Consider the following 15,714-nt stretch of genomic DNA (forward strand, 5'->3'; position numbering starts at 1 on the left):
GAAGGCATTCTGCTTTCAAGCAGAGCTGCTCCCTCCCAACAGGACCATGTGAATGCACCTCTTCTCTTGCCTGCCAAGACTGACCTTGCCCTGCAGGGACATGGACCAATGCCAAAGCGCCCGCATCGTCTCCTGCTGCTCCCTCTGCCTGTGAGCCAACTGTTGGGAAAGAAAGAAACAAAAGAAAGAAAGAAAGAAAGAAAGACCAAGTGGGCCAGGTTAAGGAGGGAGGGGGAAATCCCAACCCCAGCATAGATAGAAGCCATGAAGTTCTACTGCGTTTTCAGCATTAACTGAAAAATTATTCCCCTTTGTCCCCTTTCATCTCCTCTGCACCTAGGGCAAGGGTTAGGGGAGATGCTTTAGTTGAACTCTTTTTCTTTTCCCTCACACAATATGGTTTCCCATAATGCCACATGATGGTCACTAGTCAGCAGCCTCACTAATCCATCCCAGCCTTCAGATGGACCCACTGCAGTCAGAGGCTGGAAGGGGGAAAGGATGTGTCTGACCTCACCTGTGTCTTCCAGGTTGAGAAGCAGGTAGAAGAAAGCCTCCGGGCCATCAGCTGATCTCCTTGTCTCTGCAGAAGCTGCAGGGGGGAAAGAGGCACAAGGGTTGCTGCTCTGAGGCACAGAGCTTGGCCCTTTCCTATGAAAGTTATCTGGCTGTCCTAGAAAGCCTTCCACACATGTCTGGTTTACTGCTTCCTACCCTCCAGAGATGGAAATCTGCAAATTTCCTCACCATCTTCCTTATACACTGGAGGTGATACTGCTTCCACCTGGCCATGCACTTGCTAAGCAGCTGTCTCCCATGGTGCTGAGCTGCCAAGACAAACTGCCCTCTCTGCTTAGAGGACTGAACGTAGGACTCCTTCCAGCGAAGAAACATCGCCTGCAGCCTCACTGTTCAAACAGGAAGATCAAAAATTGTGAGCGAGAAGAAGCCCAGCCCTCCTCCCATCCTATTTCTCAGAGCAGCCTTCCCCAACCTGGTGCTCTCCAAGGTATTTTGCCCCACAACTCCCATCTACTCTAACCAGCATTGGGCATATGGTGCTGGGAGTGATGGAAGTTCCAGCACCAAAATATCCAGAAGGTACCAGGTTGGAGGGAGGCTGCTCACTAATAAACAGCACAGCACAGCAAAAAGTAACATTGAGGTTGGAAACCTGGAGAACTGCGCAATTCTGTATTGGAACCCATGTACATAAAAGCTTTGTGGACTTACATTTTACATAGAAGGTTTTTAGCTTAACCTTCACTTAATTTTTTCGGGGTGATTTACAACCATCATATATATTGTACAACCCAGAACTGCACAAAACCACACCCACACACTCTGTCCTTCCCTGGAGGATGGCTTTGAAGCTGCTATGCATCCTGCATCCACTGATGAATGGGAAGAATCACCCATCACAGGCCTTCCTCCTCCTCCACTACATGAGGGTGTGGGTATATGGCTGCCATACAAAGAGGCCCAATCCAGTGACCCAGTGCAGGAGGAGGCAGAAGGCTAGTACAGTGGTACCTCGGGTTATAAACACTTTGGGTTACGAACTCCGTTAACCTGGAAGTAGTACCTTGGGTTAAGAACTTTACCCCAGGATGAGAACAGAAATTGCGCACCGGCAGCAGGAGGCCCCATTAGCAAAAGCGCGCCTCAGGTTAAGAACGATTCAGGGTTAAGAATGGACCTCCAGAACAAATTAAGTTTTTAACCCAAGGTACCCCTGTATTGAGATCACGTGCCATTCAAGCAAGCCATACTGCCAATTGCTACACTCACCTGCATGCAAATGCTTCCTGGCCTCCATCACAGCTGCTGCCTCCTGCTGACGATGGTACGCACACAAGGAGGCTGCATCCCTCCATCTGAGCACAACCTAGGCAGAGAAAACAGGGGCAGCAGCATTAAGGACTCCTAATACTGTGTTGTCTTTTTACTTCCTCAACTGGAGGCTCAAGGGCATCATGTCAGGCCTGAGTCACCCCAACAAGCCCAGGGACAAGGGACCTTTACTGGGAGTTTAGCTTTCCTTCCTGATGGAAGTTACCTTTGAGAGAAATGCTCTTCGGTGATGCTCTTCTGCCAGAGTAGCCTTCTCAGCTTCATGCTTGGAATCTGCAGCATTTTCCTTCCAGGTGCACAGTGCCTGCCTGAGGGCCAACAGAGATGGGGGAAAGCTCTAACAAAGAGCAAATCCTTTCCCTCTGTGAAGCCCAGGATGGGGAAAAGGCAGAGGGCTGAGGGAGAGGGTTCCTCCAAGACTGTCAGACCAGGGTGAGCATCGCCACAGATTTAAGAAGGCTTACCGTAGCAGCCGCTGATTATGCTCCTCCTCCTTTTTGGCTACTTGGGACAGAATGTGCTGGATGTGACTCTGGTAAGCCTGCAAGAGAATAATGTGAAATCATTGTTCCTAATTTTGAGATTTTACCAAAGCAGGTGCCCCAATCAGAGGTATTTACTGTCAGTCCAGGTTCCCCTTTAAGGAAATTAGAGGACTTCTTTGCTGCTGCTAAGGAATGTTTGCTTGGAAGAAACAGGAAATTTCTGCTTCTCTTGGCTCCCCCCACCCAGAGGCAGAGAGCTAAAGTGCCACATTGTCTGATACCCTCTTTGCTGAGGAGGATTCTGGCTGATGTGGACCACAAGGCAGCTTCACTGGTAAGCTGCTCCTCTTCACAGCTCAGTCTCTCTCAGGAAGGAAGGAAGGAAGGAAGGAAGGAAGGAAAGCATTCCTGATGTAAAGGGCTAACACATTTTCTGAGCACTCCCATAACTTGTCCTTGCAGTGCAGAGCCCCTACCTCAAGACAAGCATTGCAAAGCCTTCTGCACATGCCACCAATATGACACAAAAAGGAAAGGTATCCCACATCAATAGGCAAAGGCAACACTGGATTCCATCCCAGCTCAGCCAAACTTGGTGGTTCTTTGGGGCTGCTGTCCTTGGGCCCAGCCAAGCCACCTGGGGTGTCACAAGTAAGAGCTTAGCCATACCTTCCAGGCTGACAAGGCCCTGTGCAGCACAGCCTGCTGGTGGTGCACATCGGCTCTCACCAGCTTTGTCCACTTCTCAGAGCGGTGCCTCAAGAACTGCAAGGGAAAAGGGGAGCGGAACGTCACTGTGTGGGACAAAGTGAAAAAAGGAAAGTGCAGCTTCCTCGGCAGGGTGGGATAGCAACCAAGCAGAGTGTTACAGCTGTTCAGATGAGTTAGATCAGCCTTCTCCAAACTGCTACCCTCCAGATGAGCCTCCCATGAGCCTCCCATGGCACTTGGAAGCGTGTTCCTTTCAGAAAAAAAGAATCAGCTAAAGGTTGGACTAGGAGACACCTCCTACTTCCTTGAGAGAATCATCTTTCTCCTGCCTCCTACAGTGAATGGCTGCAACAACAGTCAAACCATTTTATTAAAATCAGCAGCAACAATTTACACTCTGCCTTCAATTGCTGTAATTCTCTCATGGTCTCAAGTTCTTCACATTTGGAATCTAACAGTGGTCACAGGATTTGGTACCCCAGTAATATTGGATTTCACAATGTTGTTGTTTTAAAGACAACCCTTCTAGCACTTGTAGAGAAAAGCCTGAAACTGTGTGGGCAATGACTACGGGCATCTTCAAAGCCAAAATGTCAGCAAGGTAGTTTGTCAGCATTTGGAGGAGAGGCTGACAATTGTCTCCTCCACCTTCCCCACTAGCTATTCCACAGCCTCCCTGTCTCTCCCTCATCTCTGTGCTCTTCCCTTCTTTTGTTCCTTTTATCCTTACCAACATTTTCAAACTTCTTTGAGAATGTGTGACAGAGTTATGCCACACCAGAGGACAGATGCAGATCTTCCCAATTTATGTTACTTCATTTCATAATGTTGGCTTATTGGGGGAAGAATTTCAAGGTACGCAGAACACACCACATATATCCACACACACACACACACACACCTGCCTACAAGGCTAGGAATGTGAGTCACAACAGGTAGAGGACCAATGTGAAATCCATCAGGTATATCTCTCACCTGTCGCCACTTGCTCCAAGACCATCGCAGGAGCTTGACAGAGTGGAACCTTGAAGCTCTGGCCTCCTTCATCCTCCTAAAGGGAAACACAGCAGACCCTCTCTTCAGGATAGACGTGGGCCTTCTGTGCTACTGTCTTAGGTGGTGAGCCTCAAAGCAGAGCCTGCCATTTTATCTCACGTAAAGTACTTTCTTTCCCAAAGCGGTATTATAAATGGTAATGCTGCTTCAGTGGTATCTCGGTTCTCGAACGTAATCTGTTCTGGAAGACCGTTTGACTTCTGAAACGTTAAAAAACTGAGGGGCAAAGGGCTGGCTGCAAGTTCAATTGGAAAAATTGGAAAACATGCAGCAGAAGCTGTTTGACTTCCGAGGCATGTTCAAAAATGGAAGCAGTTACTTCTGGGTTTTCGGCATTCAAAAACCGAACATTCGGCTTCTGAGACACTTGAAAACCAAGGTACCACTGTATCACTATTCCTGAACTACTTGGCCTGAAGGATGTCTGCTTGGGAATTGCCTGTGTGCCTTGTCCAAGACATGGCCAAAGGAGGGAGCCGCAGCAGAACCAGCAAGTAAGCTTCTGGAACAACAAGAGTCTGAAACAGGTCATATGGGGACTGAGCCCTACAAGTGGATCTGGATCAGGCTTGCTTTCCAATCTGTTGCTTCCCTTTCCTTCCATAGAGGCAATAGCAAGCTAAGGGGAAGCGGCAGGAATTCAGGTTGCAAAGGTTTGGTGGGCTTGATGCAGACCGCAGGTTGAAGGGACAAGGATGTAGGTCTTTTTTGCAGGAACATGGCCACTGCCAGTCAGGTAAAGTCAGCCTAAAGCAGTTATAGCTGCAGGACCTGCTGATATCAGTGGCTACTAACCCTGATGGCTGTGCTCTTACCTCCACTGTTGGAGGCAAGATGCTTCTGAATACCAGGTGCTGGGAATGAAAGATGGGGAAAGTTTCTGTTGCACTTGGGCCCTGCTTGTGGGCTTCCCACTAGGACACATTGCTGGCCATTGGAAGAACAGGATGCTGGGCAAGATGAGCTACTGGCATGATCCAGCAGCCAGGCTCATACTATGCTATTATTGATTCTTCTGTTATCTTACCCTTCCTTTATTTCCTGAACGTTCTCCTTCCAAAGACAGAAAGCAGTCTGCCGGATTTGGTGGCTGTGATGCTCTTTGGCTAAGGACAGTCCTTCATGCTCTTCCAGCTGAACCACAGTTCTCCTGCGCCAGAAGCACCAGGACTGGGACAGCAGCCGTCGCTCAGAGTGCAGAACAGCCTACATAGGGAGAGGGCGCATTTTGAAGCCAGCTCATGCTGTGCGTGCCACATGCCAGGCTTCCTGAAAAGGTAGGTAATTCTTTTGCTAGCAACCTGTCCCCAATGATGGCCACCCAGTTGAGCTCAGGAACCCAAATAAATCTCATACATCAACATCGTCACTCAAATATGAGAGGGGGAGCCAGGAAGGAGAGCTGGAATGAATGGCAGCACAAGTGCCACCAGAGGCAGCTGTGGGTGCAAAAAATACCCTGCTTCCTTCTACTTCCTCTTTCCAAGTGGCCTAATCATGACTTTGAGACCCAGAACGTATTTGGAATTATAGGATTCCTCTCTGGTGCATAAGGAGTAAGAGAGCAATGTGTCTGAAGGCCAGGGCAAGTGCCTCCAAGTAAGCAAAGGTGCCTTAAGGGTGAGGCACTGGTAGACATGTGTTTAAAGATTTACGACTTGGCACAGGCATCTCAGGTACAATAAGCAGGTACAACAAGCAAGGACATTTCAGAATCTTTATCCATCTCACCCCTTGCCAAGGTAAGCATCCACCTGCCTCCTGTCTGAAACCCCTGATATTGTATATTCAAGAACAGCAGCATAGAAATTGTCTACTATCCTGAAACAAAAATAAATTTCTAGATTTACCATTTCCTCTGCCATGTGGTTCTCTTGGTGCTCATGTTTTCTCAGCTGCCACCTTTCAAACCATCGCCTTGTGCATATTTCTCTGGAAAGCAGGGAGAAGAGCACTAGATTTTCACGAGGCACTCAATGCATGCCAAAAGCTGTTCCCCAACATTCTCTGTTTATTGACCCTCCATCGTACCTGTGGAAACACACGGCGATTCCCTTCATCTTTCTCCACCAGCACTGATGATCCCTGAATCGCTTCCAGGCCTCAAAAGTGGCAGGCAAGATCACACCTTCGTAGTGCCTATTGGCTCTGGCATATTGCAGCTGAAGACATATGGCAAAAGCAAAAGCGGCAAAAGCCTCACTCGGAGAAACCAGGAGGGCTTAAGCATCTCAAAGACACATGTACACACACGTGATACAAAGCGACTAGAGTGGCAAGCAGCTACCCATAGAGCAGCTTTCACTTAAAAGTAAGGAACAACTCTCTCCCTTATAGAGCAGTGTTCTTCAACCTTGGCTTCCCAGAAGTATAGCCAATGGTTACAGGTGATGGAAGTTGTAGTCCAGAATCATCTGGGAGCCTAAGGTTGAAAAATGCTGGCTTGGAGGGCCTACCAGTAAGCAGAGAGAGTTTAGCAGGGTCTTGATGAAAGAGCCCACACCACAATGGAACTGCATGAAGCAGAACTTTAATTTGCCCTAGCGACCTTTCTGTTGCTAGGCTGCAGTTCCCATCACCTCTGCCCAATGTTCATGGTGGCTGGGGCTGATGGGAGCTGGCTGGGGAAGGCGGCCTTATAAGACATCAGTCTTTGACTGGTGATACACAACCATGTAGGCCAGCATCAAGTACCATGTGTTTTTTGAAAAGAAAAGAAAATGAGAATGAGAATGATGGAGAGAGACAATTAAAGAGTGGGACTGATACACAATGAGAAAAGGATAAATATGGAGAAGGGAAAGTGTATCACTTAAAAGCAGATCCCACTTGGAAAATTCAGAGCCTAAATAGTCTGAAGATGACTATGCCCCCTTACCTTTCTGTGCCTTTTCCAGTTGGCATGGCATGACCAGGTCTTAAGACACCTGTGCAGCAGCACAGTCCTGAAATGAAAAGTATGCAGTTCTGTCAATAGTTGCCCCTAACGTAGTGGACAGTTCCCTTCAGCTCAGGACCAAGGACAGCTCCCTACAGACACAGAATGAGTGCATAAAAAACACAGGGGTTAACCTGCCACTCATGCTACCCAGTAGAGGTCTCCATGGTTTGGGGGCAATGAGGATGCAACAGTCAGGATTCATTTGTGCTGCTTCATGTGGACTTCAGCCAGCAAAAGCACAAAAGAAAGCAGATGGAGTAAGGCCATCAATGATTTGCTCTTTGTATCATTACAAGCAGTTCTGCCAGTGTCAACTGTACCTCTTGTCACCATCAACAAGTGACAAAGCCACCTATGCCAACACGAGCAATTATTAAGTAGTAAAATTCTGCCAAAGGGAACCAACATTGGGTACCCCTTCCCTGCCCTGTTCCCATGACCCAGAGAGTAACACTTGATCTGCTGCTTGGAAACTGATTAAGTGGTATATGAATAACAGTAGTAACAAAACAAAACAAAAAATCCTTCCAGTAGCACCTTAGAGACCAATTAAGTTTGTTCTTGGTATGAGCTTTCGTGTGCATGCACACTTCTTCAGATACACTGAAACAGAACTCACCAGACCCTTATATATAGTGTGAGAGTGGGGAGGGGTATTACTCAGAAGGGTGGTGGGAATGGGTGATTGGCTGACAGGTGTGGAAAACCTGTTGATGACTGTTAACGACTGCAATTGGTCTTACAGGAAAAGGCAAGGGGTGAGATGGATAAAGATAGTGTTGTCATGTAGAATGAGATAAGAATCCAATGTCTTTGTTCAGACCAGGTCTCTCCATGGTTTTAAGTTTGGTAATGAGTTGCAATTCAGCAACTTCTCTTTCCAGTCTATTTTTGAAATTCCTTTGTAGTAAGACAGCTACTTTGAAATCTTGTATAGAATGTCCTGGGAGACTGAAGTGTTCTCCTATTGGTTTCTCTGTCTTGTGATTCCTGATATCAGATTTATGTCCATTTATCCTTTGGCGTAGGGTTTGGCCTGTTTGTCCAATATAGAGAGCTGAAGGGCACTGTTGGCATTTGATGGCATACACAATGTTAGAAGATGAGCAATTAAATAGTCCTGAGATGGTATGTTTGATGTTGTTGGGGCCAGTAATGGTGTTGTCCGGGTGTATGTGGCAGCAAAGTTGGCATCTGGGTTTATTGCAGGCCCTGGTACCAGTGTCCATGTTAAGTCCTGTTGTTGTATTATTGTGGGTGAGGAGTTGTTTAAGATTGGGTGGCTGTATGTAGGCGATGAAAGGTCTTCCTCCCAGAGCTTGAGAAAGTGAACTGTCATTGTCTAGGAATAGACTGGAAAGAGAAGTTGCTGAATTGCAACTCATTACCAAACTTAAAACCATGGAGAGACCTGGTCTGAACAAAGACATTGGATTCTTATCTCATTATACATGACAAAGCTATCTTTATCCATCTCACCCCTTGCCTTTTCCTGTAAGACCAATTGCAGTTGTTAACAGTCGTCAACAGGTTTTCCACACCTATCAGCCAATCACCCATTCCTACGACCCTTCTGAGTAATACCCCTCCCCACTCTCTCACTATATATAAGGGTCTGGTGACTTCTGTTTCAGTGTATCTGAAGAAGTGTGCATGCACACGAAAGCTCATACCAAAACCAAACTTAGTTGGTCTCTAAGGTGCTACTGGAAGGAATTTTTTTTATTTTGTTTTGACTATGGCAGACCAACACGGCTACCTACCCGTAACTAGTAGTAACAACAACAACAACAACAATAATTACTATCCTGTTTCAAAAGCTAGGCAAGGCTATGTCTGGCTAGTGCTTAAACAGGGGGATTCCCAGGAGCTCAGTCAACACCACTGTGAGCTCTGAGATGGAAAGATGTAATAGTAATAGATGTAAGATTAAAAGGAAACAAAGAAAGAACAAGCAGAATGAGCTCATTCCTAATAACATGGGCCGGAACAGCCTTCCCCCAACCTCGGGCCCGCCAGCTGTTTTGGACAATTCCCATCAGCCCTGGGCAGCATGGCTGCAGGATGCTGGGGTTGATGTGTGTTATTGTCCAAAACCTCTGGAGGAAACCAACTTGGGAACTAGAAGGTTCAAGATATGGGAGCATTCCAGACTTCAAAAAGAATTCAGCTACCAGGTTTTAGCTCTGTTACTGCCTCACCTGTAGTGAGAATGAGCTGACAGTGTCAGGGAGTGGTATTGCTCTTCTTCCTTCTGTTCCAAACGAGACTTCCATCCATTCCAGAACCTGAGCAAGAGCTAAAAGAAAATCAGAAGAGACAGAGTGTGAAGCACCCTAAAGCCTGGTTCCCTTAAACACAGATATGCCAACTGAGAGGGTCTTTTTGAAATAAAAACATCAACAGAGCAGCAAAGGGATGTTTGCTTTCAATGGCAACTGATCAATGTGACAGACAATCCTTTTTCTTCCTCTTTATTATTATTTTAGGTAAATGTCATAATATGTGATCATATAAGTTCAAAAAAGTAAGATACAACTATTATATAAATACCAATAAATTGGATTTAAATATACTTCCGAATGCTGTATATAAATAGACAGGCCACAAATTATTTGGACAACAGCACACATGTAGGTCAACCTATTTATAGTCGACACATGATACCTAATTTTTTGCTACCTGGAAGATTGGTTGCTCTGACACATAACGGTAACTTCCATATCCCTAACTTTTACTTCCCTATCCCTAACATCACCATAAATTCTGAGTCCAGCCCAGTCAGAGTCAGGGTACTCCTGTTGGTCTGTACAGGTACACAAAGAAGATCCTTTCATGATGTTGACACAGTGGTCCATATGTAACTAACTGTTCCTAACTTTACACACAAATACAGACAGAGTTTTCTGTAGCTTGCTACACTGCTTCTACCACAGGAACAACTCAGGAACACAAGATGCTGGTTTTCTTGCCAATGTGACCCAGAAGGCACATTAAATGTTCTGGTATAGTGTAGATGAAGCAGGGAACACAGTCAAACTCACCATGACTTGGTGCTGCTGATGAGCCAAGTTTATCCTCATTTGCTTGACAGAAGCTTCTGTAACATTCTTACGCAAGGCACTCAGCCCACAGTGCTGTGAAAAGCAAAACAGCAAGAAGCATGTTGGAGAAGCAACTCCTACTACAAAGGCAAAGGTGTGTCTTCAACAGCCCATCTTATGATATGGGGTAACTGGCAGCCTCTGACAACAGATTTTGGTATTAAGTGGGATACTGTCTAAGCATAAACCACCAGGATATTCCCTACACAAGCCACATAGAGAGGAACAGTACAAGAGCACTGGCCATGGAGCTGTAGTGCAGGGGTGGGAAACCTTGGCCCTCCAGACATTGCTGAACTTCAGCTCACATCAGTCCCAGCAATCATGGCCAATGACCAGGGATGATTGGAGTTGTAGTTCAGCAACAAATGGAGGATCAAACCTGCTGTAGTGTGTTCATCTCCAGCTCCATCCTTCCTAAAATTATGCAGCAGGAAGCCAAGATTGGCTGTGGCCTCAAGCTGCTTGTATACACACAGTGCTTGCTTGCCACTGTGGAAAGTGGCCCCATAGGAGAATGGAGTAACCGACTTTTCCTGTTCAGGGGTCATTCCAGAGGCGAGGCTTCCTCCCACCAGAGATATGACAAACCTCTTACCAGCAGGTGACATCTATAGTGGCGTTCAGCAAGTTCATAGTGCTTTGCTTTTTGGGCACACAACGTCACATCTGTTATTTAGGTTAAGAAAAAAAGTTTGCTTAACCAGCTAGAATAGATCAACCTTTCAGTAGTTTATTACTGACCTGGATAAAAGTTATGGGGAAGAATCTACATCCTGTGCCTGTGAATTCCACCAAGTTAATCTGCGTTATCCTAACATTCTTCCCTTTGCTTTAAATATACTTTCCAAATGTGTGCCCACTCCTCCTTCCTTTGATTGTTAGGCAAAAGAGAAAATAAGCACCCGGTGATCAACTTCTCTGAATACTTTCATGGGTTTTTTTTTTACACACGTCTTCTTAAAGACTGTGACATAGTGGTCCAACTCTGAGCCATGAGGGCTCACAACATCAAACAGCAGGGCCTTCCCCAGTCTTTGCTCCAGTGCTGCAGACCTGGAACAAACCTATCGGAATACAGAGCCGTTCTTAATGTTCAAAAGGAGTCATTAAAAAAAGAAGAAGTATAATTTTACACATGCACCTCAACTCTTACTACCCATGTCCCCCCAAACCACTGGAAAGAACCACGAGGAGAATATGGATACACTGCTTCCACCGTGTCAAAACTCTTCGCAAGGCGACCCTCGCAGCCAGCTGAACAAGTCGCTCCTGGTGAGCATGCAGTTGCTGTTTGTGTTCCCAAGTCAGACGCCACATTGAGAAGCTCTGAAAGAGGACCCGGGTGCGGTTGTGCTGCAAGGCCAGCTCTGGAACGAAAGAAGCGCAAAATGTCCTATCTATGCTAGGATCAGGGTCATGGGGTGGTGTGTAAGCACTGGGTGTTCAAGCGATACGACATTTTGGCATGAAATAGGAGCTGGAAACTAAAGTAATCTATGGTGCCTGCTTGCGGGCTTCCCACTGGGGCATCTGGCTGGATACTATAAGGATGCTGGACTAGATGGGCATTTGGCCTAATTCAGATCATTGTATTTTGCATGAAAAGCAAATTAGCAATTGCACAGCAGCAGCTGTTCAAGCTTGTAAAGAAAGGTGGAGTGAGGAGAAGTTCTGCCCCGCCCCGCCCCCACTGTGGGTGCTGAAGGGGCTGAGCTAGGGGGGCAATGTAGCAGGCCATTCTAGAGCTCTTGTCCCAGGGTGGCAGCTGGAACACCAGGACTGCAATTCCTGCAAAGCTGGGGGCTAGACTAGATGACACTTGGATACTTTCCAACTCTATAATTCTATGTTTCTGTAATTCTTTAGGAGCACACACACATAATGTGCTGATTACAGGTAGGTAGCCGTGTTGGTCTGCCATAGTCAAAACAAAATAAAAAATAAAAAAATTCCTTCCGGTAGCACCTTAGAGACCAACTAAGTTTGTTCTTGGTATGAGCTTTCGTGTGCATACACACTTTTTCAGATACACTGAAACAGAAGTCACCAGACCCCCTTGCTTTTTCCTGTAAGACCAATTGCAGTCGTTAACAGTCGTCAACAGGTTTTCCACACCTATCAGCCAGTCACCCAATCCCACCACCCTTCTGAGTAATTCCCCTCCCCACTCTCACACTATATATAAGGGTCTGGTGACTTCTGTTTCAGTTTATCTTAAGAAGTGTGCATGCACACGAAAGCTCATACCAAGAACAAACTTGGTTGGTTTCTAAGGTGCTACTGGAAGGATTTTTTTTATTTTGTTTTGATAATGTGCTGAATCACTAATGTTTACTCTACAATTCGGTGTTCTGTGACAGGAGTAAGAGAGTGGAATTATGCTTCTAAGATTATTTTAGAATTGAATTAGGCACAAGAATACAAGGGCAGAAGGAATGAGCTCCACCTGTAGTACCTCTAATTTCACAGCCTTTCCAGAAATCCATGCTGAATTCTACTAAAGTCATCTTCCAGCAATTAAGGAAATGGGATCTCCCCTAAAACCCACCTCTCAGTGGAGCTGCTCCCACTAAATTAACAGCTTTTCTTGAAAACTCAAACTAGAGAGGTTTTTTTGGCTCACATATGTATTTAGCTCTCAAAGGCACCCAGACATGGTTTTCTACTACGCTCCACCCTTATCAAACAAAGCAATAAAGTAATCACATTTGAAATATTGTGCTATACCCTTTTGTACAGGCTTTTACTGGTCTACTGGATTTCTTGGCAGTGGAGATTTTCAGCAGTTCTGGACCAGGCCATCCTATACTGGCAGTACAATCACAGATTCCTGTCTTTGAGTAACAGAAGATGCCTAAGCCCACTTGGAGACAGCCAACACCCCAAGGGAAAAACAAAAACTTCTCTCTTAGAAGAAATGCATCATTCTATGCTGCTGGAAGAGAAATCAACTCTATTTTGTCCCAAAGCATTGTGCGCAACTCACTGTCCTGGTGCTCCTTCTCCCTTCGGAGTTGCACATAGACATGCCAAGATTTCATGGCCCTCCACATCTCCCTGTGCTGCTCATGCATCACTGCCCTGGCCTCCTCCTTTCTCTCATCTTGGATGCACGTATAGCGCTCCTTCCATTTGAGCCAGGCCTGACAACAAGGATGAACAGGAAGAATAAGGCTCCGAAAACAAGGCAGTGAAAGAAGAGGCAAGGCAGATCTTATCTGCAAACGATTCACAGAAATTCCACCCATCATTACAAACAGCAGCAATTAAATAATAATAATTTTATTAGCTAATGGATGAAATTCAGCTGTGTGCTAATTACACTTGCACTAGCAAGAATGGCTTGTACAAGAGAAGTTGAAGGGAGCCAGCACGGTTCACATGGATAGTTGTGCCACAGTTTGCTGTAGCTCCCATACTTCTTGTTTCACAACCAGTTCCACAACAAAACCTCTGCTAGCACAACTTTTGAACTGGATTTCATATTGTGCTTTATTATGCTACTACAACAGCCCTTGCACTGGTTGTCAGAGAACACTGAATCTGGGCCTTTGGCCGGTGTTAGTGTGTGCACACACCACAAAGGCACACAGGGTTTAAAGGGTTGATATTTCCAGCACTCACACGAAACTGTAAGCCTTGGGCCCAATGCTGTAGAGCCTGACCATCCATTTCACAAGCAACTTGATTCTGGGACCATCTCTTTCTCCACAACCTCCATGCAAGACTGTTGAAAATAAAAAGGTTAGGACACATTTTAGACTTTTAACTCTGATGAAAACAAAGAGTTTTATGAATGTATGTGCTGGAGAACAATAGAGCCCCATCTGCTTCTTAGAGCAGCTTTTGTTAACATGATGCTCTCTCAACACCTTTGACTAAAACTCCCATCAGCCCCAGCCACCACAGTCATGTGATGCTAGGTCTGATGGGAGTTGTAATTCAAAACAGTTGAAGGGCACCAGGTTGGTAAAGGCTGCCATAGAGATACCCAATGTTTCTGGTCCCTTTTTGATCCACATGACATAAAAACTTACCATGCCAACCAACTAACTGAATAGCATTCTTTACGTATTACAGTAGTTTTCAAAAACTGTCTTCTTGGAGGTGCGGGAGTTATTGTTTCCTTGGAAATCTATTTATTTATCATTAACATGTATCATCAGCTCTTGTGGCACTAAGTGCTGGTGGCAACATAGAACATGAAAAACATTCCTTTTTATTTTTAAAAAAACCCAACAATTAAAAGCAGGAGCACAAACCAGTGTGGTATAGTGGTTAGAGCATTATACTAGGACCTGGGAGACCAAGGTTCAAATTCCCACCCATGCATGAAGCTCACTGGGTGGTGACCTTGCGCTAGTCACTTCCTCAACTTAACCTACCTCACAAGGTTGTTGTGGGGATTAAATAAGAGAAAACAGTGTATGCCACTTCGAGAAAAAATGTGGGATGTAAATGCAGTAAATAAATAATACGTCTCTGCCAGCCGTCAGATATTGAGGGATCAAATCAAGAGGGGTGCAGATATCTCTTGTGTCCATGTGGAGTAGCCCAGACTAACAACCAGGTTGACTGAGTCTGCACTGAAGTGTGGAATTGAAAGCCAACGAGGTATAATGTTTAGAGTGTCAGACTAAGACCACCATGAGCTCCATGGAGAAAAAGGTGAGATATTGAGATATTAATTAATTGTTTCAGGATTGGAATTTGTAGAAAGATGGAGCTGGGATAATAATAATAATAAATTTTATTTATACCCTCCCCTCCCCAGCCAAGACTGGGCTCAGGGCGGCTAACACCAGGTATAAAAACAATTGATTAAAATACAACTTAAAAACAAGATTAAAATACAACATTAAAGTGCAGCCTCATTTCAATAGAAACTCAAATTAACAAAAATGTTTCGGGAAGAAAGCGTCAAATCTTCACCAAGGCCAACTATCCAGACTGGTCCTACATGGGCCAGAAAAAAGCCAGGGAAGTCCCCAAATAGGAGTTCCATCACAGGAGGGAAAAGGAAAGAAGGGGAGGGATCAAGTTGATTCCAAGCCAAAGGCCAGGCGGAACAACTCTGTCTTACAGGCCCTGCGGAAAGAAATCAGATCCCGCCATGTGCACCATTAACCTTTGTTTGAACCTGAACCAGTTCTCACCGCAAGGCACTATTTCCCCTGAACTTGAAGGCCTCCAAGTGCATTTGGCGCTTCATCCGGCGCAATTCCACATAGCTCAGCCAGCGCTGCCACGTCCAAAGTGTTTTCATTTTTGCCGCTGTGAAAAATGTGAAGCCATGGTTTTAATGGGAGGCACAAGTATTTTAAAGATTCCATATTTTTGTTCAATACACTGAACTTCCCAATCCTTCCTGGCCCATATGGAAAAAGCCTGGCTCCAGTAGAGAGGTATGGCTGGTCAATAGACTGACGGCAGACTGTTTTCAGACACAAAAGGAACTTCCTATCTCATTAGGAGGACTGCAAGGGGAGACCCTAGCAACAAGCAGCTGCAAATAGGGCTACACTGAGGAAAGAGGGAGGATTGGCACCTTAAATGCTTC

The 15,714-nt window shown here is 45.6% G+C and overlaps 1 protein-coding gene across 1 annotated transcript in view; it reads right to left on the reverse strand.

The window, feature by feature from the left end:
- The window catches only part of SFI1 (SFI1 centrin binding protein), a 34,636-nt gene that overhangs the window by 8,021 nt on the left and 10,901 nt on the right, over window positions 1–15,714 (reverse strand). The window contains exons 7-25 of the mRNA XM_033136113.1: window positions 15,311–15,428; window positions 13,779–13,881; window positions 13,141–13,297; window positions 11,360–11,521; window positions 10,750–10,820; window positions 10,092–10,184; window positions 9,249–9,346; window positions 6,985–7,051; window positions 6,138–6,268; window positions 5,957–6,038; window positions 5,134–5,312; window positions 4,026–4,101; window positions 3,009–3,104; window positions 2,319–2,395; window positions 2,060–2,162; window positions 1,792–1,888; window positions 748–908; window positions 518–592; window positions 85–159 (exon numbers count right to left, since the gene is read on the reverse strand). Of these exons, the coding sequence (XP_032992004.1) occupies window positions 85–159; window positions 518–592; window positions 748–908; window positions 1,792–1,888; window positions 2,060–2,162; window positions 2,319–2,395; window positions 3,009–3,104; window positions 4,026–4,101; window positions 5,134–5,312; window positions 5,957–6,038; window positions 6,138–6,268; window positions 6,985–7,051; window positions 9,249–9,346; window positions 10,092–10,184; window positions 10,750–10,820; window positions 11,360–11,521; window positions 13,141–13,297; window positions 13,779–13,881; window positions 15,311–15,428 (2,021 nt within the window). The remainder of the gene's footprint in view (window positions 1–84; window positions 160–517; window positions 593–747; window positions 909–1,791; window positions 1,889–2,059; window positions 2,163–2,318; window positions 2,396–3,008; window positions 3,105–4,025; window positions 4,102–5,133; window positions 5,313–5,956; window positions 6,039–6,137; window positions 6,269–6,984; window positions 7,052–9,248; window positions 9,347–10,091; window positions 10,185–10,749; window positions 10,821–11,359; window positions 11,522–13,140; window positions 13,298–13,778; window positions 13,882–15,310; window positions 15,429–15,714) is intronic.

This window comes from Lacerta agilis, chromosome 17 (assembly GCF_009819535.1).
Source record: "Lacerta agilis isolate rLacAgi1 chromosome 17, rLacAgi1.pri, whole genome shotgun sequence".
Taxonomy (NCBI): Eukaryota; Metazoa; Chordata; class Lepidosauria; order Squamata; family Lacertidae; genus Lacerta; species Lacerta agilis.